A 22,618-nucleotide genomic window follows, 5' to 3' on the forward strand; every position below is an offset into this window, starting at 1 on the left:
GTTTATTTTTTCCTGTGTTTACAGTGCTTTGACTGTAGTTTTAAACCATTCATAAAGCACAATTTCATACCAATTTTACATACTTTACATCACAGTTCAACAACATGAACACAATTGTATCTACTAAATCAAATGAACAAAATGGCCATGAACATTTACACTATTCTTCTGTAAACAAGTTTTTTTATAAACAATGGTAAATGGAATTAACACAGACCACCATACGAAAGAGGAATGAGCTTTTCCTTAAATAGATCACTCTGTTTATAAATACTTCAATTCTCTCAATATACATTTACAGACATAATTAGTTAAAAGCAGATTACCTACACTGTTCTTTAAAAAGAAAATGTCTAGAGATGGACCACTGTGTGTCAAATTCACCTAACATAAGAAGCAAGCATATGATTAGTAGAGTGTTAAAAGTATTACTGTACTTCAACCTCACTTCTGTTTGTTTACACCAACACTGAGAAGATTGTCATGTTAGGGAACTTTTACTTGAATTCCAGCAAATTACAATCGATCTTGTAGTACACATATGGGTAGTACTCCTGCTGACTGAGGTTTAGGCCTGGAATATCCATAGTTGCCTGCAAATAAAGTTTTGAAACCAGTTATACTCTTACAGTTCAGGCTCCTATTCAGAAGTAGATGAAACATTCATATGTTTTAGAAGCATATAGGCCAGGCAAGACTTCAAGCTTATATTTTCACATTCAAGTGACTGTTTAAGCAACAAAGCTTGAAAAATACTGTTATTCATTTGTCAAAGTTCTAAGTGAAATACAAGTCTTTTTTCAAAAATCTTAAGTAGTTTTGTATCAGGACATGGTTTAGGGGACATGGTGGTGCTGGATTAATGGTTGGACTTGATGATCCTAAAGGTCCTTTCCAACCTAGTGATTCTGTATCAATAATTCACATCTGTTGCTATGGTAAACACACCACCACTAAATGGAAGGAAAAGCACTACAATTACATTTTACTACTTCAAAACACAGACAGTTTAGGAAAAGAATGTTATGAAGTGCTGAATGATCCAGGAAGTTACATGAAGTTCAGCATCTTTAATTTTCACCTTAATTGTCTCACATACCCTTTCCCCCAGCAGGTTTGGAAATACTTTGGAAAAGCATTAAATATAATGTTAAGAAAGATTAAAAATAATCTTTTTAAATTCAGCTGAACTCATTGTGTGGTCTACCTTTAGTTAATCTTTAACTATGAAAAGCACTGCTTTTCAAAACAAATTAGTAGAGTAAGGCTCCCAGCAAATCAGTTTTAAACATGAAAGTGAGACCTCTACAGATGGAAAGGATGACTCCATCTTGACATCAATTCAGCCTCCTTCAGCAGAGAAGGACAACTACGTTAACTTAAAAACAAAGACAGCAATGCAACCAAAAAAAAGTTGTTTCAGTATTAAGGCCACTGTTACCATAGAATGTGGACAATTTATGTATTCCTTCTGGGCTCAAAAAAAGACCTAAAGTGTGTTCAAGTACCTTAAGCCTAGTTTCAGATCAAATTTGACTTGGTTTGAATCCTTTGAGGATATGAATGTGTATACAGTCTATAAGATACCTTTCCACTGGTAGTTGGAAAGGATGCAGCAGGAAGAAACTACATGAGTCTTTTATACCAGACAGCTCATCAAATGCATTGGTTGCAACTTTTAATACCATCTGCTTTGCAAAAATGTAAAACTGAAGTGGCAGTTTCACAAGGAGATAAAGTTTTCTGTGTTGTAAGAGGATGATGGAGAATATGGAGAGGTGTAGCTTTTTAATAAAGCCAATAGACTTTTTTTTGTTTAAACCTAATATTGAAGGGGAGTAGCAGTTACAAAAACACTTACATCAATGATAGCTGCTGCACTACTGTCAAGATGTTTGTATAAGTCATACAAAACCTCCCTCAGTTTCTTCATTGTTTTCTTATTAGGCTGAAGCAGCATTGCCTGGAAGTTCACTGGCAAACCATATCTGAGGAAGTCAAGCAGAAAGTTATTAAAATGCTGAAATAAGCCTTCTTTTATTTTGTAAAGCAGATTTTATTTTATTTTATTTTATTTTGAGAAAGAATCCTATTGCTGAAGAGGAAATTCTGCTCATTTTAATTTTTGCAAGACCATTCTGTTTATTAATGCCTTATGAATTGTACAAAGTAGAACTTCTTTCTTCAAGTTTAAAACAACAAAACATAAATCTAAATGCTTTTAAAATAATTTTAAATAGTTGAGTACTTAGCACAATTCTCAAAGTTACCTAAGTCTCAGACTAAGTTTTGAACATTCCAATTAGTTTACTTGCTAGACTCTGCTTATGCCACTAGGCAGAGAAACTAGTCTCTACTCAATCCTCCTTTCTAGGTGTGTGGAAACATTTGACAATATTCAAATCAAGCTCAGCTTCCTTCCTTACGCAAGTTTGTCTTAAAAATAAGCCCATAGCAGCCATGAAACAGATTAGAGTGCAAGTTAATGTGATTTTTTTTTCCTCCTTTGGTTGTCTTTTCTGATAACTTGCCAAAAAGGCTAAAAAAAACCCTTCTCTTTTTCTGACCAAGGCAGAAGTCCTTTCAACTCTGAAAAAATCCTTCCTCCTGCAGAACAAGTACAGCTGTTCTTAAGTCAGCTTAGTAACTATACTTCTGAATAGTTATGAAGAAAAAAAAGCAGAGAAATTTTGTAGTTGGAATATCGAATGGTTTAATACTGAAAAGTTCAGACTACAAAATTCTTAGAAAGGCATGTTTTAAAGAAAAAGCATACATTTCGAGTGTCAAACTGAGTACTTTTTATTCTGAACTATTCACATTTCCCACTTAAATAGAAGATATAGTAAGCTCTTTTTGCAAGCAGCTCATAAAGCAAGCCAAGAATCAGCAGAAACGCCTTGCTGCAACTTACAGACTACCTGTAATTCCTAAAGCATTGGCGGAAGGATTATCCAAGGGTCAAGATACACAGTTGTCTACCTCAAATATTCCACAACTGCCCACAAGAGCTATTGCCATCAGCTATTATTATTGCCCTACTTCTTGTCTCCTCCTTCCCAGAAGGGTGGCATTCACACACCCCAGTTTGGTAAACCCAAGCTAGATGTAATTTCTTACAAAGTCTAGGAAGAAAAGCACTATTCATGTCTCCCTCATTACCTTAAAACAGATTCAACAAAAACCCGTAGTGCTTTCACATGAATCCATGCAATGAAAGCTTCACTGAAATTCACTTTCAGCCACCTAACCAGAGGCCCCTGTGAGGGGGGAAGAGGAAAAATAAACTATGTTATTCAAACTTCAGAAAAACATTCAGCCTATTAAGCACGTTTGAGCAGATACTGAATATCTGTACCATGATAAGAAAGACAACTTAAAGGCAGAGTTCACTATAGACATAATAGCTCAAGGGTGTTTCCATACTAAGTAAAAAGAAATTTAATGAGACTTCCATTGTCACATCAGTATACCATCTCAGCTGCCGTGGGCTAACTATATGAAGGACCATTTTAGTAGTATCTTATTATTTCATTCAAATTCACGTATTATCAGCTGCAGAGGGATCTGGACAGGCTGGATCGATGGGCAGAGGCCAACTGTATGAGGTTTAATAAGGTCAAGTGCAGGGTCCTGCACTTTGGCCACAACAACCCCATGCAACGCTACAGGCTTGGGGAGGAGTGGCTAGAGAGCAGCCCGGCGGAAAGGGACCTGGGGGTGCTGGTTGACAGCCGACTGAACATGAGCCGGCAGTGTGCCCAGGTGGCCAAGAAGGCCAACAGCGTCCTGGCCTGTATCAGGAATAGTGTGGCCAGCAGGAGTAGGGAAGTGATTGTGCCCCTGTACTCGGCACTGGTGAGGCCGCACCTTGAATCCTGTGTTGAGTTTTGGGCCCCTCATTACAAGAAAGATGTTGAAGTGCTGGAGCGTGTCCAGAGAAGGGCAACGAAGCTGGTGAGGGGTCTGGAGCAGAAGTCTTATGAGGAGCAGCTGAGGGAACTGGGGGTTGTTTAGTCTGGAGAAGAGGAGGCTGAGAGGAGACCTTATCGCTCTCTACAACTACCTGAAAGGGGGTTGTGGCGACAAGGGTGTTGGTCTCTTCTCCCAAGTAACTAGTGATAGGACAAGAGGAAATGGCCTCAAATTGCGCCAGGGGAGGTTTAGATTGGATATTAGGAAAAATTTCTTCACTGAGAGAGTGGTCAGCATTGGAACAGGCTGCCCAGGGAGGTGGTGGGGTCGCCATCTCTGGAAGTGTTCAAAAAACGTGTGGATGTGGCGCTTCAGGACATGGTTTAGGGGACATGGTGGCACTGGATTAATGGTTGGACTTTATGATCTTGAAGGTCCTTTCCAACCTAGTGATTCTGTGATTCTGTAATATCAGTACTTGGTTCAATGCAGTGAGGAACATTTGTTCTACAGGAAACTCAATTATCCCTGAGCAGATTAGCTGGGTGGCAGGCTATGTCATGTCATTCTTGTAATACTTCCTCAGAATCACAAGTTCATGAAATTGTTATGTAGCAATAACAAGTCTTAGACATCTCATGTTTCTATAATGACTAGTTCATACAGACTTACGAACTGTTTCTTCTTGTCAGTTGACAGTCTATTCATTTCTTCTTTATCTGCTTTCATCTCTTCTTCATTATACTGGAAGTCACGGACCATAAATCTGCATTTGGAAGTGAATAAAATCAAGAGTGGCTATCTAGAGATCCTGCAAAGCATGAGAAGCAGAACATACACAAAATAAGCCTTACTTATACTCTCTGGCTTTATGCTTGAAGTCATCCACTGCCTTCCTGAACAAGGTGACGTTACAAAGGTAACTATCTTGATCCTCAAAGAGTACACTACACAGAAAAAAAGTGTCAGAATTAATAAGGTTCAAGTCACCGCAGATCTGGTATACAGTAGCTTAAGTTGCACTTTTATCACTATTCAGGCAAGAACATAGATGCAGATAATCACACAGGATTAGTTCCCAAATTAAACACCTTATACGGAAAGTAACGGAAACTTTAGCAACTGCTCTTAATTACTCCCTTTGTAAAGGATGGCAGTTCCCATTTCACATTGAGACTTCACCACTCAAACTTCATACATGTCTGTATGTTCAATGTAAAATTATTTTACAGAAAAATGAACTAAAGTTGGTTTAATACTGAAAAGTTTGGACTACAGAATTCTTAGAAATGTGTGTTTTAAAGAAAAAGGAAATGGATTTAAAATAGGAAAGGACACAAATTAAAGAGACATAGGTTGGTAAGAAAAGTGTTTCCTAGGTTGTAAAGAAAACCCCTAGATTTAATACTTTATAGTTCAAGACAATACTGCTTATTTTGAGACTTCACCTTAGGATAAAAGCTTAAAGAGATTTAGACTGTTCCTCAACGTCATATTGTCTTCGATACAAGCATTATCCCACAGTTGAACAAGTCACCTCTTCTTAAGCTATCCCTAGGTCATGGTTTCCCAGTACTTAAATAAGAATCATTAGCAGATCTCCCACTAGGCTTAAGTTGATCCAACTCAAATGTGAAGTTAGCCAAAGCAAGTTCAGATTTTATAACTGGCATAGAGCTGATAATATCAGATCTGCCTGATCTAAACTTCACTCTCCGAGTTAAAATTTACAACGCATCAATGCTTTGTGCTACATGTTGACTTTATTTTTAATGTGGTTACAAGATTGCTAAAGTGGCTTAACAGTATTATCAAATCCTGGCCTCAGTCTTGCCCATCACAGACATCAAGCACCAGTTTGGTACCAAGGACCTTTCTTAGCCTGTAAGACAAGTTAGTTTTCTTTGCACAGAAAAAAAAAACCCCACAAACCAAAAACATCTACACTTCCAGTTCCTCATTCTTTAGCCGTTTTCAAAGGGTATATGTAACTTGTTTCAAGTCCTCTGAGTACAGGCATAAAGCTTACAGGCTAGCAGCTAGTATTTGTTGCTAAACCCCACCATGCACTAGCTTGAAGCTGAATGGGCCTGACCTGACCTAGACTAATTTTTCGGTTCTTTTACTTGTCCCACAAATTAGTATGATAACTTTGCTAACCCTAGAGTTAGAGATCCTTTGAATTTTTCTTCAACTACAACATAATCAAGCTTGATCAGATAAAGGTATAAGGCTAGACATTTTGACAAGTTTTTGACCAATCTTCAAAATTAAAAGTCACTACAGATAAAGAACAATTATAGCACATGCAAATATGACAATTAGCATTTAACAGCTTACTTGCTGGAACGTGGTACAACCATCTCTGCTAGTGTTTCATATTGCTTAACCCAGTCATTATAATTTAACCTAGAGAATACACAGGTTATGATTAGACTTTTAGTACTGTAATAAGAAATCTTACATTAATGGATCAATTTTTTTTTTTAAAGTTAAAGCCATTTAATCATCACATCTCCCAACCCAGGTGTAGGTTGTCAGAAATACCAGACACATGGGAAATCCTCCTCATGCTTTTTTTAAAGATTATTGCTAAATAAATTATAGCAAATGTAACATTTTTTTATCTTCAGTCTTCATATAAGTTTACAAGTGTAAAATTTTTGAAATCAAAGAACTATAAAATTAAATTAGTCATCATTCAGTACAGCTCTTGGGGAACCAGACTTAACTGTCAAGGTTTATCAGAAACTCCTTCTGTAACTCTGCTCTTCTGAGTACTGATAAGAATACTTTTTCTACACCTAGAAATGGGTTCTCTAGAGTCCTGCACTTGCCTGAATGACCACTGAGAATTTTGGAAGCCCTGCCTTTTTGTAGGCGGTGGTGAAGAGGTTACACCCTTTGAACACAAAAACAAGTCAATAGCAAAAGAAAAATAACAAGTCAAGATACACTAACAACCTGTTTTCTGCTAAAGCTGCTGCAAAACTGTTCTGTCTTCACCAGTCTTACATGTGGCAGACTACTGCTCCATGCAATAAAAAGCCTACTGGCTATTTTTACAAGTTAGAAGCTCTCTTTGTTCCCAGCTCCAGAAAGAGAGTTTAGTGCCATTTTCTCATTTTACAAGAGTCTTGAGGACATCTATCACCACTTTCCTTGGCCAGGGGAAAAAGTGGGGTTTTTGTTGTTTAAATATTTCAGACAGGAACAACCTGTTCCTAGCAAACCTTTGACATGACATAAGCCGAGAGTCTCTACCACTGGTAGAGACTTGGATTCTAAGTAAAAAAAAAAAAAAAAAAAAAAAAAGCAGTGTTCTGCCAATCTGAAAAAGTACACAGCAAAGTAGTAGAGAGGTCACTTCACTCTAAGTGGTGAAAGCCAGCATAGTCCTAACCCAGATAATTCAATCGTTAAGCCTTCTAATGTAAAACAAGTCATGTTTTTACTCAGTACTTATTATTTTCATAAGGATACCTTCTGCAACATGACTAGCCATGGCTAATATTAGATAAGAGATATAAGTCTAATCTCCAGTTTCTTAAAGAAATTCATGAGCACTCAGCAATTCCTTATGATGAATTCTTGTGAACAGTGGAATACAGGTACACAGGCTCATTTGCCTCTACTACGCATCCAAAAGTTTGTGTTAGTTCATCCAGGAAAACCCCAAAGAAATTCAGATGTCCTTTCTTACAGTATTACGGGGTTGTGGGATCTATTATTTTATTCTGCTCTTAGGACAAACAATAAACTTACTTTGGTACAATCACTAATAACGTGACCAAATATTCTGAATCGAGTACAAAGTCCTCTTTCTTTACAATATCAGCAAGACTTCTGGTTAGCAAGCTTCCCCTGCAGAGAAACAAAGACAGTAAATACATGTTTAAGAATTGAATTCGTCTGGACAGTTTCCAGTGCTTGAATAGCATAGCATTTTCAAAAATTTATTTTACTTAAGCATTCACTATTAGTAGAGGAAACAAAATGTCCTTATATACATTTTATATCTTACTGTCTAAAGTCACTGAAAGTTTTTATCAGTAGCTCCACTACTGCGCATCATTTCCATATTCCAAACACCTCACACAGTTAAGAAGCCAAGTTCTCTTTTTAAAAGTGATTTAAAAACACAAGAACCAGTAAAAGAAAAACATTAATTGTGAAGTCTAGTATCTGGAACCTCAGAGTTAAAACTAACCTAGTACAGACCTACATACAGAACCTCAATAAAAATTTAAAGCAGCATATTGCCTCATATTCACAAAAGGCTAAGAACTTACACAGATTTAATGAAGCTTAGCTGACAAATTACCATGGCTTAAGACAGAACTTTAGGCTCACTCATAAAATGGCTACCATTACCATGAGCCATGGTTCTGAATCAGCCAGCAGGCTTGTACCATTAACTGTAATGGCAGGGTTGGGTCAAATTAATCAACCATATTTGCACAGAAGAACCATCTGAAATACAGTTGAGGTACAGTTATCATCACATGTACATGACAAGACAGCATGCAGTCCTTGTTTAATTTATTATCCGCACGTATGCAACCAACGTCTCTCTGCCGGTTACTTTTGAGGGAAGAAACCCAGTAATATCAATATGCTTAAAGCACGTGAGTGACAGGAAAGAGTTCCGTGTTTTGACAGACACCTAAGTAGCAGTGTTACACACCACTTCAACAGCAAGCTTCTCTCAAAAGGTCCAGCAATTTATACTATCTGTACATGCTTTTGTGTGATTGAGAAGCAATTATGAAATACAAGTGAGCTGTTACCAGCAAGTCAGCTAGTAATAAATGCTGGTTTATGACAGCTGCTAATCAAGATTGATAAACCTCAAAAATACATTAAGCTTAGAGCCTGTACCTCTCCACATGTTACCAAGTTTTCACAATTAGATAACTTTCCCATGCTACATTAGTAAAAAAACAATGACTTACGCATTCTTTCTTTCCAAATTCTGAAGGTTCCCTTTCAGATTATTGTATGCTGAGGCTCTTGCTTTCAGATCATTGTCAATCTGGTTTACTCCCTTAAAGATAAAATGAAAAGGAACAGTGCCTAAAGAACTAGAATAGTTTTTAAATTACTTCAATTTCAAAGCTTAGATCTGCCAACAAGAACTTAATGAAAAACACACAAGTTAAAATGTGCTTGATAAACTTCACTGAAAACTCAGAGAACTCTAAGTTAGAATTCCTTTAAAGGAAAATCAGCCAATAATAAAAGTTACATGTCATCTTCTGGTATCAACTCGACATGGTACTGCACCCAGCTGATCGTTACTCCACCACCTTGAGGCTAGCACTCTCCATCTCAGCTGACAGGAGAGATCATTTGAAGTTTACCTTCCTACTGTGAAACAAGTATACTTGTTAAAACAGGGTATCATTTCCTCCAGCTGTTACCTCACTTGCTCATTATGCTTTTCCCTCATTGGAGTTTCAGTGACAAGAATGACAGTATAGTTTTATGAGTAGCAAATCAAGAATTAAGTAACCCAAAACATTAATGCTTTGCATCATCTACAACTTAAGAGGCACTGTATTTGCCTACTGCAATTTGCACCTTTCCTTGAGATGAATAGCCTTGGTCACTCAAAGCCAGAGTATCAACTAAATGCATCATCTGCCCAATTCCAAATGGCTGTTACTATTTACAGTTCTAAATATTATCACAACTATTTTATGTCTTCCCCCTCCCCCCCAACAGAGCTATTTCCCATTCTGTACGTTTGCAAGGGAAAACACAATAAATCATATCACCGTCTCCCTTCACAAAGTCATCTTTTATGCTGTCTTTATATCACTTGGTTCTCTGTTACCATAAACAAGGTCACCATATAAGTTCACTTGTCTGTAGCAGGAAGAAGTCATTAAAAGCCTGAACATTCTGGCAGTTCCATTTGGGAACACATTAACGGCTTGCACCTTTACAAATACAGCAATGTTTTAGACACAATACTCTGAAAATAAGACAATCCACTTTTTAAACAAATGAGTACTTAAGGTTATTTAAATTCTTTGACTGATGTAACCTTTAGCAAAGTATGTGGAACATTTCAGTAGGCACCACAAAGCACACATCTTAATGAAAACTTTTTAATCCTACAAGAAATGGCACCTTTTTTTTGTTACACAGCTAGAAGACAGCACTAGGGGAAAAATTAATCAGAAGCTATTAAGCTAGTACCTTTGTGCATTTGGACTTTTTCCCAGACCAACAACCTTCCCCTCTGCCTTTTTCAAGGATCAAAACGTTCAACAACAGTCTAACGACACATTGTTTAATGACAAAAAGCAAAAACCATTGATGCCAAACACTGCCTTTACGAACTAGTTCCATTGTTTCCCAATTGTCAATACTCTAATTGCTCTCATTTATAAAGTCAGTAGCCTTTTAAAAGAGGACTGCTTAGTCAAAAGCCTGTTACTGCTGCACTGACTGGAGTTTACTATAAATAAGGATCAGCTTTGCTTCCTATTAAAATGTTAGAGAATGCAGAACCACAAACCTTCACGTCACAGCAGAGATCTTGAAAATATATTTGCGTAAAACTGCCAAATGAAGCGACAATACATACTTATTTTGGTAATAGGATTGGTGGGTAACTCAAATGTCATTGCAAAATGAGGCAGACTCATGATATTGCTGAAGAAAGTATCAATCTAACATAGTGGGCCTATTTCTACACATAGCAAACCCCAGGTATTTAAACCACTTACATAGTCGCTGGCAATACATGAGTGTCTTGTAGCTATAAAACTGAGTTGTATTTCAGTAGATACCTGGGTTGCTGAAAATGTTGGACTAGGGCACTAAGGGTATCGAGGTTGTCGCCTTGCGTAACAGTCTTATGACTATAATTTCAAATACAAAGAATGTCTAAATTAAGTGACAGCTCTCACATGGTGGAGATACCATCTTTGAAGTCTTCAGTATTGATACTGGAGGTCACAATACTTCTGAAAGTTAAAAGCTGAAAAAACTTGATAAATAGTTTCAGTAGATTTCCTTTTATTTTAAATGTTTCCAACATTGCTAGAATTTTTTGTCAACTGACAAACTCCCCACTGCAGTTGCCATTACTCTCATTTTGGCATATACCAGAATCTGCTGTTATAGTGAGTGAGGAGGATATAAAACCATACAGGAAAAGTAGCATCTCATGATGTAACAAGCTTTTTGAGTTATTTTAACATGAACATGTCAAGAGGCTTCACAGATTTTAATTAATGTACCTCTATCAATTTTCCTATATCTTCATGTTAATCACATGCCAAAGTGAAGATTTTAACTACATTAGGGACAAAACTGCTTCAAGTCCTGTGACATTATCTCCTAGGTGTCACTTCCACAAGAAAGTAAAACAATTTCAGTCATCTTTCTTCTCTTCTCCACTTTATTGACAAACATCTGTGACTCACAGTTGAAAACATTTTTAAACTATTTGAAATTAGATTTAATATATAGGTGTCCCTGAAGCTGTCCCTGTAGAAGACAGGTACAGCTGAACATGCAGAGAAATGGAAAGCCTCAACAGGATGATTCAGGCTGAACTCCAGCAGACCTGTTTCTCTGCATTTAGTATCCAGTCTAATAACTCAATGAGGTCCCTAAATTAGATGAAGAATACAAGTCAGTTATTTAAGTTCAGGTTCTGGAGTACAACTTTGCTGCAAGCAGATGATTTATCCAACAAATTCCAGGACACAGGATAACATGCACTGAATCCTTGATAACATTTCAAAGGGCATATCCCTTCATGTTCTTTGTTGTTTTTTTAATAAACTTAGTTGTTACAAAAACAAGTTCTATACTATGGCAACAGCTAAGTTGCAAAAATGAGACAAAACACAGTTGAAGACTTTCTTTTTTTTTTTTCTTTTTAATTCAGTAACTTTCACTCCTATTCTAAGGCCAAACCAAAGGAAAGGAACTTTTTCAAGAACCACTTCCTTGATAAGGCTTGTAGAAACCACTTCACCCTGTCTTACGTTCTCTTTATCCCTCCTTCCCCACCAAGTTCCTCTTCTCGGAACTTAAACTTCATGTCTATACCTGCCAAGTAGCTGCTGTAAACAGCTGAGTGCTTCATTCTGATACCTTCTGAAGAAGAAGCAAAAGCTTATGTGCTTAAGTAGTGTCAGATATTAAGATTATTATTTTCTATCTGTGGGATATTTTTAATGAACAAATCTTAAGGATCATAAGACAGTCAGTCTTCCTCTAACAAAACTCCACACTGCAGATGCTTTCCAGGAATAGTTACTGAGTGTAATTTGTGGACTAAATTCAAAAAGCAGTGATAGCCCCAAAGAAAATATCAAAATTAAAGTGTTAGTTGCATTCTCAGTCAGCTATGTACCATATATTAAGATTTTGTAACCTCCGCAAAAATTTTAAACTAATAGTTTCAGGAAAGAAACTAAGATGTAAAGAATGTGCAGTTATAGCAAAGCATGAGTCTGCCAGCACTTACCCCTACCCCCACCCCAATTATAGTTCCCACATATCCATCACCAAAGACTGTCTCTATAGGTACCTGGAGCAGCTGCTTTTTGGGGGGGGGGGGGGGGGGGGGGAGCGTGTATATATTTTATTGACACAGATAATTCCAAGAGCCAGTTTGCAGATTACAGAAAACAGAAAAGAAAAAAAAAAAACCTGAAAAAGCTGGGAAGATACTAAAGCAAGGGTAGCTTACAGAGAACTCTTTCACTGTTTGAATACAGTAAGTCACTGCTAAGGACCCTATATATGCTCACAGCACGTACAAACCAAATGAAGTCCCCAAAGCACGAAAAACTTTACCAAGGCAAAGACGGGGAAAATCCATGACACTGGAATGAGCTTTCCTTACATTTAGTACTGACGGCTTATTTTTCCCCTCAATACTGAGTGCCACAGCTTTCATAAAGGAAGTTTGTTCCCTGGGTCATTGCTAAGAGCCCACAAAGTTTGAGAACATCAGACAAATGACATACCAGTACAGCAAATTTTAAATGTAAGTGACCTCATTTGCTAGCCCCTTGTTAAATCAGTGATCTTAGAAAACAAAGATCAGCAAAGACAGCAGGATGGCCTTCAGGGAACACTCTCCAAATCCCATCTGCAACCTAACATACTTCTTTGGTTACTAAAACAGTGGCTGCTACCAGGTTCACTACTATAGTTATCAAAGTTACATGAAGCTAACAAAAACAGACAAATAGCTTTGAATACCAAGTTTTGTGCATAAATCTCTCAAGTTCAAGTACGAAAGTTTTATAAAACAAATTACCTTACCTTTGCAATAATTTCTGAAATATTCTTCAAGGATTGCTTGATTGGGTATTTGGCCATATCCCACTGGAACCTCGTTATATAGGTAACCAAGTCAACTAAAATTTTAAAGAACTTTGTTAAGATAGACAATAAAAAGACTGATGTATAATATTCCTTGTAGGATTGCTGTAACAGAAGAGTACTGTAACAGGCTGTTTGTGGACACATGTGGACTCTATTGCTTAAGAAATCTGAAAATAATCAATCAAGTTGTAAGCCATCTGTAACCTTTGCCTTCAGATATGCTTCTCCACCTCTGTAGACCCTAAATGATATTTACTACTAAGGCAACGATGGCTGGAGAAGTATAGACAAGACCAACTATTTTCTGCTTTGTGTCAAAAATGGGTAGGAGGGAGGGTTATGATGGAAAAAAAAGAAAGCAAAGATTATCTGGCTCACCTGAAACTACAGTTTTGTAAAGCTATCTATGAGAGAGACTACTCCAAGTCCCTATCTAAGAATAACTGTGTTAATTAGGATCGCTGCACTTGTCTTCATGTTAATCTACTCATACTAGCCTCTCTTGCATCAATACAAGCTGTGGTAAATTTTATGAAACAGCTTTGAAAACAAAATATTGATTGAGAGACCAGTGCAACTCTTTACTATAATAAAATGGACAAATATTTCCATAAGAAAACTACTTTTATAAAGACATTCAATCACAATTTGGGAACAACTGAGTATTCCAGAATAGCTTACATAAAATCATACCTATTCAGATGACAAACTAATACAAAGAATGTTTACAGTGATCAGTAACAGTAATTTTTATGTTCCACCAGACACCAGTGATGACAAAATACAGCCCTAAAGGATAAAAAGGCTTCTGTAAGTGAGTATTTAACATGTAAATTTAATTTCTTGCTGTTTTGGATCCTATAATTTGTGTCAGGGCAAGTGACTCATGCAAAAAAGTACCTCCATGTCTAAATTAGGCTTTCAGAAAGTCAGAGAACAGCATTCAGTATGTTTCAGGATCACCGCCTTCCCTCCTACACTTTTGGGATACACATATTATGGTTAACACTTTACCTCCATTAGCCAGAAGATTCTCCTGAACTTTATCTTTACTGTCTTCTAGAACATCAGCCATATACTGAGCCACTTTCTTTACAACACTGAAAAATGAAAGATAAAGATATGAAAAAAGAATGAAAAAACCTGCTGTTTTGAGAAATACCATTTATGAAACTGATCTGAAGTTGCCTGAGATTGGATCAAAAGACATTAGATCAAGAAAAGGAAGAGTTGATTGCTTTATATACAAACCTTCCAAGAGCACAAACCGGGCTCTATCTGAAGGAGACCAACTTCTCAAATACATGCCAGAACTTTATTTAAATACTCCTTTAATGTTACTACTCATCAGTTCTCAACAAAGTGAGGCTAATTCCCTCACCTCCAGAAAACAGGGGTTGACTTCAGGTGTAATCTCACTATATTCCAACCTTTTTTTGAAAACTGTGATACTTTCAAAATCCTAACCCCTTTCTAGAAGTATATAGCGAGGCAGAAATCATCAATAATCCAAATAAAACACAAGGCAACCATGACAATGAAACACCAAAGATAACTGAAGACCTATGGAGAAACCCCAGCCCTAAGCCCTCATGAGATCTGACACTCAAGACCTGCCTTCCTGCCTAGAAAAGCTATGTTTAGTATTACTCACATGTGCCATGCCAGGTAGTTTCCTTTTCTATTTAAAAACAACTACATAACACTTCTTTCCTTGAATCAGAAGATGGCTCCACAAGTTCTGGTTATATGAGATTTTGTTACATTTGCTCCAAATTACTTTCAAAGAACCGTTAGTTTCTTCAAAATCAATAGGTTTTGCATTTTAATATTAATGCTGTTTAATCATCTCTGTGGATTAGGAAACAATGTGGTTACCTTCTCAAAATCTGTAAATAGTACTCTAACTGGCTAAAAGAACAGGTTTTACTCCATTTCATCATCACTTCCTGCAGCTGTCAGGCTCCATTCTTAACAGTTCTCCAGGACCTGGCAGCACACAGCACTACTGCAGGGAGAACCATCCTTCATCAATGCATAATTCCACAAGAAGTTCAGATATGTTGGTTTTTTTCCAAGTACAGATACTAGTAAAACCAGCAGCTTAGCTTTCTGAAGTCTTAGCTTGCTGACTGCCTGCATCACTATGAAACAAAAAAGCTGGAAATAATCGTGTATTATTAGGACTCGGGAAACAATCACATCATTATTCTAATATTTTGCGTGCTAGTAAAAATAAACTGTTACCTCTCCACAAACGCATCCAGTTTAGCCAGCTCATCTGACAAACCAACCAAAACATCCAGTGTGCCAACCTCGAAGGAAAGATCAAGATGTATTAGCAATTGCATATAAACATAGAAAGATAAAACCGAATAACAATAAAAGCTACACCTCCTGAACAGGTAGCTTTGCAGAACCACATAAAATACTGTACTCTAAGATTCAGACATGTTGATTTAACAAAGTCACACTGTGTTTCATTTGCTCAAGATACCTCTAAAGCACCCCTATATCAGATCTAGTTTAGCACGCGGTTTCAGTCCTGCGTTCCAGCCATCCAAAACATGTTAAAACAACTTTTACATTATGAATTGGCTGCATTTCCCACAAGTCACTTGCTTCAGCATTTGATTTACTACTTTAGATCAAATCTGAAATTTCTGTAATCAGGTATCTCCGTGCTGGAGGCAACCTGAATATTGAAAACTTTGCAGATACGAGAATACTGCGGCAGTCAGATCAACAAGAGTCTGGACTTCCTGCACCTGGAGTAATGGAATATCTAGCTTGTCTATAAGCTTTCACTCTTTCTTGCCCTCTCCTCCAGAAAACACTTTCTTCCCTAATTTCATGTAATAATCTACAGCAACTTGTATACCTTTCTGGGGCCAAGGATGACACCATTTTAGACTCTGTATAATTCAAACACAAAAGTTACAGCACAGTAAAATATTCTCTGTTTAGCTCTTTCATACACAAGTCTCAAGTGGGTCTAAGACATCGAAAAGTGTAAGAATGGTATAACTACGTTCAAGTTAAACAGCCAAAGGGCTATTATTTATTAAATAGGTCATATAATACCAGTGTTTCTTTGGTTCTCTCTTTAAATACTTACACATTTGTTCACTCTGTTCAATGGAAGTAGGAGATAGCTCCAAAAATATGACTCTTATTTCTAATATTTTAGCTACTAGTTTATATTTCTGGATGAAATGCTTATTAGGCATAAGTGAATCTGCTGTCAAGATGCTATTAACATTATTTTTTAGGCTAGCATCTTTGTTCTATATATTTGACCACTCAACTTTGCACGACTCCTGTTCTCTTTTGCCTTGAAGCAGAAAGGAGCACAATTACTTAAGTAACATCACAACCAAATCACTTTCCATGCCTTGCCTTCTTCTGAGCTATATGCAGAATAAGGAAGCTAATGTTTTGACTAGTCACTGACAAGCTACGGGACAACTAAGTCTTTAAGTAATAAGGCTGCTGTTCAATGGAGACTAAATCACTGCTTCAATGAGCTTTAATTAAAGGGTCTCACTCCTTAAACAGTTTTACCAGGTCTCAGAAGCCAGACTATTTCCCACTGTATTTAAGTATACCCAGCTTCTGCCTCTTTTAGGAAGTAGAAAACAATCACAATCATTTATAATCCTAACAGGCCATATCAGTTTTCAGCGATAACTCTTCTAAATGCTCTAGGCACCCTACAGTTTGTAAGCCATCCTGACTCATCTCCAAGGATCTCCTGGAAAGAGACAGACATTTGCTGTAGTCCCTCTTCTTACCTCTACTAGTATATCTATACCTATATATAACTCAGGACAGTTTAAATATAAATGTTATAAAAGTTATGGCAGTTGGAAGATCCTCTTAAAAGACACACCGAAGCACTTTGTGCCCTGGGCCAGATCCCTCGCAGAGACAGGAACAAGGCATCATGCCACCTGAACTTGATCCATTCTGTAGACAGAGATTAGTGGCATCTTCCCCTCTACATTTTGATATGCTTTGATGAGCTTTCACTCAGTTCAACTGAGCTCACAATTCTGCTCGTTCAAGAAACATTCAGGTGTTGGGATAGACCTTTTCTTAATGAATACACTAGCTCGTAACTTTTCCATACACTGGTAATTGTGCTTAACAAAGAGAAACTGCATTCAGATTTTGTTTCTCTTTGCTTCTCACAGTAATAGTTCAAACAGTTTTCTTCACGTTTTCTATGACGCACATGAGCAGGTCACACTGGAATGCCCAGCCTACAACCACTACTCTAACAGAAGAATGTTAGTTCTGGACAGAGAAAAAGTAGTGGCTGTTTGATCAACCCCTTGTCCTGGTTTCAGCCAGGATAGAGCTGGTTTTCTTCACAGAAGCTAGTGTGAGACTGTGTTTTGGATTTGGGATGAGAAACTGTTGATAATGTGCTGATGTTTTGGGTTGTTGCTAAGTAGTCAAGGACAGTCCAGCTTCTCGTGCTGGCCTGCTAGCAAGGAGGCTGGGGGTGCACGGGGAGCTGGGAGGGGACACAGCTAGGACAGCTGACCCAGACTGGCCAAAGGGATATTCCCTACCATACGACGTCATGCCCAGTACATAAACTGGAGTTGGCCGGGGGGTGGAAATCGCTGCTCGGGGACGGGCTGTCGATCACCAGGTGGTGAGCAATTGCTGTATTGGGCATCATTTTTCTTTTACATTCCTTTGTTGGTATTATTACTGTTGTTATCATTGTTTCTTTCTCTCTTGCTGTCCTATTAAACCGTGTTTATCTCAACCCACGAGGTTTTTTTCCCAATTCTCTCCTCCGTCCCACTGGGGGAGGGGGAGTGAGTGAGCGGCTGCGTGGTGCTTAGTTGCCAGCTGGGGCTAAACCACAACACCCCTGTGTTTTAAATCAAGCCTTTTCACTGCATCTCAGCCAGAAAAGCAGAAGCAGACAATTCAGAAGTAAAAAACAAAAACAAAAAAAACCCAAAGAAAACAACCACAACAAAAACCCAACCACCAAAGGAAACTGTACCATCTGAATACTCAGATCACAAGTTTCCATTTTTCTTCTAATTTTCTCCTCCAGCTAACTGCTAGCAGTATAAGTCCCTGGAAAAACTGCTGTATGAGCTGAAAGTCACAGCTTGCTGAACCTTTAAAACTTAGAGTGAAGAACCTTTAACTTAGAATTTCAGAAAAACTATAATTGTTTTCTTAATTATTTTTTAGATCCACACATAATCATCAAAAGAAGTCAGCTGTTCTCTCTAAACAAGTATTCCCCATCTACAGCTGTAGTCTAAAGAAACAAAGATGATGCAAAACAAACATACTTCTTGGGACATAAAATGGGGCTTACGTACCTTCAAGTCTGGAATATTGAACTTTGAATTAGTAGAAAGATTGTTATTTTTTGTAGTTGCTGCATGTAGTTTCTCCCATGTCTGTTGACAGGTTTTTTCTCCAGGAGCAGAAATCAGCCAAAACTCAGTCATTTTTATGTGTTTATCTTGATGCTTTCTGCTTCTGAAGATAGAGGCAAGATTCTAGCAGAAGAGAAGCCAGAGCAGGGGGAGCAGAGGGGAGAAATAATACCTGCCATTAGTTCAGGATTCAAAGCTTTGCCTGAAGAAAAACATCTCATTCCATGTTACTAAAGTGCAGTTCCAGACACTGTAAGAGATTTTACCAAGAGTATCGCATGGTTCCAAATTCATTTTTTCCCTATCTGCCAAATCACATTTGCACAGTTGGAAAATCTTTTTAAACTGCCCATCCTGCAAGTTAAAGTGGGCTGAATTTGCAACATTAGCATCTTTCAACTGCAGTTCCACAAAAGATTACAAGCAAACTATCTAACTGAAAATAAGACAGTTATAAGTCTTATCCATAAGACAGGACCCAAAGCATATTTTCACAGCTCTAAATATTTTCCAGCATCTGTAAAAACAGACAACTTTTTCTGAACACATAAGCGAAAAACCCCCAAACTTCAACTCTGACATTTTATCTTTTCCAATCCCTTTTCAGATTAGGACAATGTTTTAAAGTGAGTAAATGCCTAAAAGATATTTAAATCCTTTTATTCTTTCAAGCAAAGAAGGTTCTCCTGGCAGTTAAAAATTTCAAGAAAAAGGAGGACACCTTCTGGTCTTGGTATTTCTGTTGTCATTACAGACCTTCAATAATGTTACACATCTTGGCAGTAGTCAAGAGAGTATCTGTACTAAATAAAAATTGTGTTGAGCGACTTTGCAAACGAGCTCAAGAAGTTCAGAGCATATACGTTCTTCTGTCACCAAGAAACAGAACAAGCTGGTGGAGAGTTACTTTTTTTTTTTTTTTAATAAGGGAGTGAAGAACAGAATCAAAGCGTAGCTTGACAGACTATAAACGTCAAATTTTAATATTTGCAATGTCTTATTGTAGCGGTTTTGAAAAAGTAGAGACTAACCTACATTTCATAATAAGCACAGACTACAGCACCCAATTTTTACTTTTTTTTTTTTTGAGAGAGAATATTGTATCTGTAAGAACTAATACACAGTAGCAAACTTTGCCCAAAACAACACATATAGGTCCTTCATCCGTGTAATCATTCTAGGGTCAACAAGTTATCATGGGTATTGAAGTTAGAGATGAACTAAAGAAAGGCCTGTTATCTGATTCTTTTCTTCAGCTACTCAGGAAGCCTAAAGCTGAAGAAAGTTTACCAATCATTAAATTAGTACCATGAAGCACATCTTGTCACTGGCATAACAGCCTTTCTCCTTCAATTAAAGGGCCTTGTTTATAACAAGAAATGCCAACATCCAGTCATCAAGGCTCTTGATACCGCACACTCCATGACATCTGACACTCCACTACCAGGTGGTGTGCTATTATATATATATATATATATATATATATATATATATATATATATATATATATATATATATATATATAGCACAGCAATGCTATAATCCTAAACACAGATGATGCCAAGGCAGGTAAAGATATTTGAGAAATCAGAGTATTTCCAAGATCAGACACATGTCCCACTCCACAGAAGCTTGTCTGGCCTGACCCAGCCCAGTTCTGGGCACTCTCCAAAGCCCAGGCCATGGACCTGCACAGCTGGTTTTATTCAACACCAGAGAGTGAGGACCTAGAAGTCATCTGTGCTCTCCTCACTGGCACTACTCTCTCTTCTACCCTAACAAGTTGCCAAAGCAGGTAAGAAGGGATAAGGTGTTCTTTGTTCCTGGAAATAGTATGGATGAGAAAAGAAGTCCTGTCTCTGAGGAAGATGGGTGAAAACACTGGGTCTACTTCCCCCACCATGCTGTGGCCTTGACTGTTGGGGGAAGGTCCCCGAGAGCAGAATCCAAGAGGGGGGTGAAACCCGTGCCAGCAGCCCCTCAGGCACGATTGGTCCCTCACGCGCAAAGGTGCGTTCTGTAACAATCCTTGGTCATACTGTACTGATGATTTTGGTATCAGGAGGTACTGTGAAAAATTAAAGCAACATCAGTCATCACCAATACAACACAGCGTGTTATGGGGCTTCTTTGTTTAGGGAAGCACTAACCAGATTATCTCACATACAGGTCTCCACAGGAGCAATTATCAATGATTTGGAACCAGACAAAATTTCCTCTTATTCAGACTACTTGGATGCATTATTTTCCTTAACACATGCCAAACTCAGTGAACCCATTGCACATGACATTTTCCTACACTTCACTGAAGTCTGGCCCTATAAAAGAGACAGCCAAGTTTACAGTAAACTTAACCCATGTAAGGAGACACCACTACAGGTGACACACACATTCAGTGTTTAAGCTTTAAATTGTTTGTTGTTTGGATTTGACTAGAAGAGTCTTTAGAATAAATGTTGGATAAATAAAACAGTTTAGGCAGTGGTAGCAGCAGCATGCAAATATCCATGTAAAAGACAGAAGAGCCATAACATAGAAATCCTATTCAGTAAGATGGATGGAACACTGAATTCTCAAGTTTTCCACTAAAACATAAATAGCCCTCAAAGAAGAAGTATAAAGTTTCCAGAGATTATACCATCTAAGGAAACAGTTATATGTTTACAATGACATGGTCTCATTCCCTGCATTACAGATTGGGAAAATAAGCTCATCATTAAAAACCTAAACATCTTTTCCCAAGGAAAAAACAAACCAAAAAAACCCCAAACAACTTTAATAGACGCATTGCAAAGAATAATTGCTTTTAGTAAGTAAAGTTTTTCAATCTTTTAGTTTTCAAAGACTAACTGTCCAGACGCAGTGCTGGGCCTTGCACTTCGGCCACAACAACCCCATGCAACGCTACAGGCTTGGGGAGGAGTGGCTGGAGAGCTGCCCGGCGGAAAGGGACCTGGGGGGGTGCTGGTTGACAGCTGGCTGAACATGAGCGAGCAGTGTGCCCAGGTGGCCAAGAAGCATCCTGGCCTGTATCAGAAACAGTGTGGCCAGCAGGAGCAGGGAAGTGATTGTGCCCCTGTACTCGGCACTGGTGAGGCCGCACCTCGAATCCTGTGTTCAGTTTTGGGCCCCTCACTACAAGAAGGACATTGAGGTGCTGGAGCGTGTCCAGAGAAGGGCAACGAAGCTGGTGAGGGGTCTGGAGCACAAGTCTTATGAGGAGCAGCTGAGGGAACTGGGGTTGTTTAGTCTGGAGAAGAGGAGGCTGAGGGGAGACCTTATCGCTCTCTACAACTACTTGAAAGGGGGTTGTGGCGACAAGGGTGTTGGTCTCTTCTCCCAAGTGACTAGTGATAGGACGAGAGGAAATGGCCTCAAGTTGCGCCAGGGGAGGTTTAGATTGGATATTAGGAAAAATTTCTTCACCGAGAAGGTGGTCAGGCATTGGAACAGGCTGCCCAGGGAGGTGGTGGAGTCACCATCTCTGGAAGTGTTCAAAAAACATGTGGACATGGCTCTTCAGGTCATGGTTTAGGGAACATGGTGGTGCTGGATTAATGGTTGGACTTTATGATCTTGAAGGTCCTTTCCAACCGTAGTGATTCTATGACTTCATATGATGACTACAAGTCTACCACAAACAAAACTGAAGTTACAAACTCCTGACAGACTTGCAGCAAATCTTTTTTCATGCTTTAAAACCAATGTATTGGCTCAGAGGCAAAAATGTATTGTTCAGCTGAATAACCAAGATCTTTTTCTACTGTTCATATTGAGGAGGCAAAGGTGGAACAGTTGTAGCTCCCAGGAATCATTAAGCTTGTGGACGTCTCTTCCCTTCCCTCACCTTATCTGTGTGGTTGGTTTACCTGAAGCTCTGTTCCATTTCTAATAGCCATGGGAACTAAGATTATTCC

General features: G+C 38.2%; 1 protein-coding gene across 1 annotated transcript; it reads right to left on the minus strand.

The window, feature by feature from the left end:
* Positions 1–497: 497 nt before the first annotated feature.
* On the minus strand, positions 498–18,773 carry ATP6V1C1 (ATPase H+ transporting V1 subunit C1; the record flags this gene model as incomplete). The annotated part of the gene is made up of 12 exons (XM_082015421.1): positions 498–593; positions 1,862–1,988; positions 3,163–3,260; positions 4,588–4,681; positions 4,770–4,862; positions 6,256–6,324; positions 7,681–7,779; positions 8,871–8,962; positions 13,219–13,313; positions 14,296–14,381; positions 15,529–15,596; positions 18,642–18,773. 12 exons carry the CDS (start codon positions 18,771–18,773, stop codon positions 498–500), a joined length of 1,149 nt encoding a protein of 382 aa, XP_081871547.1.
* Positions 18,774–22,618: the final 3,845 nt, after the last annotated feature.

The sequence above is a fragment of the Phaethon aethereus genome, assembly GCF_964289735.1.
Source record: "Phaethon aethereus genome assembly, chromosome: 2".
Taxonomy (NCBI): Eukaryota; Metazoa; Chordata; class Aves; order Phaethontiformes; family Phaethontidae; genus Phaethon; species Phaethon aethereus.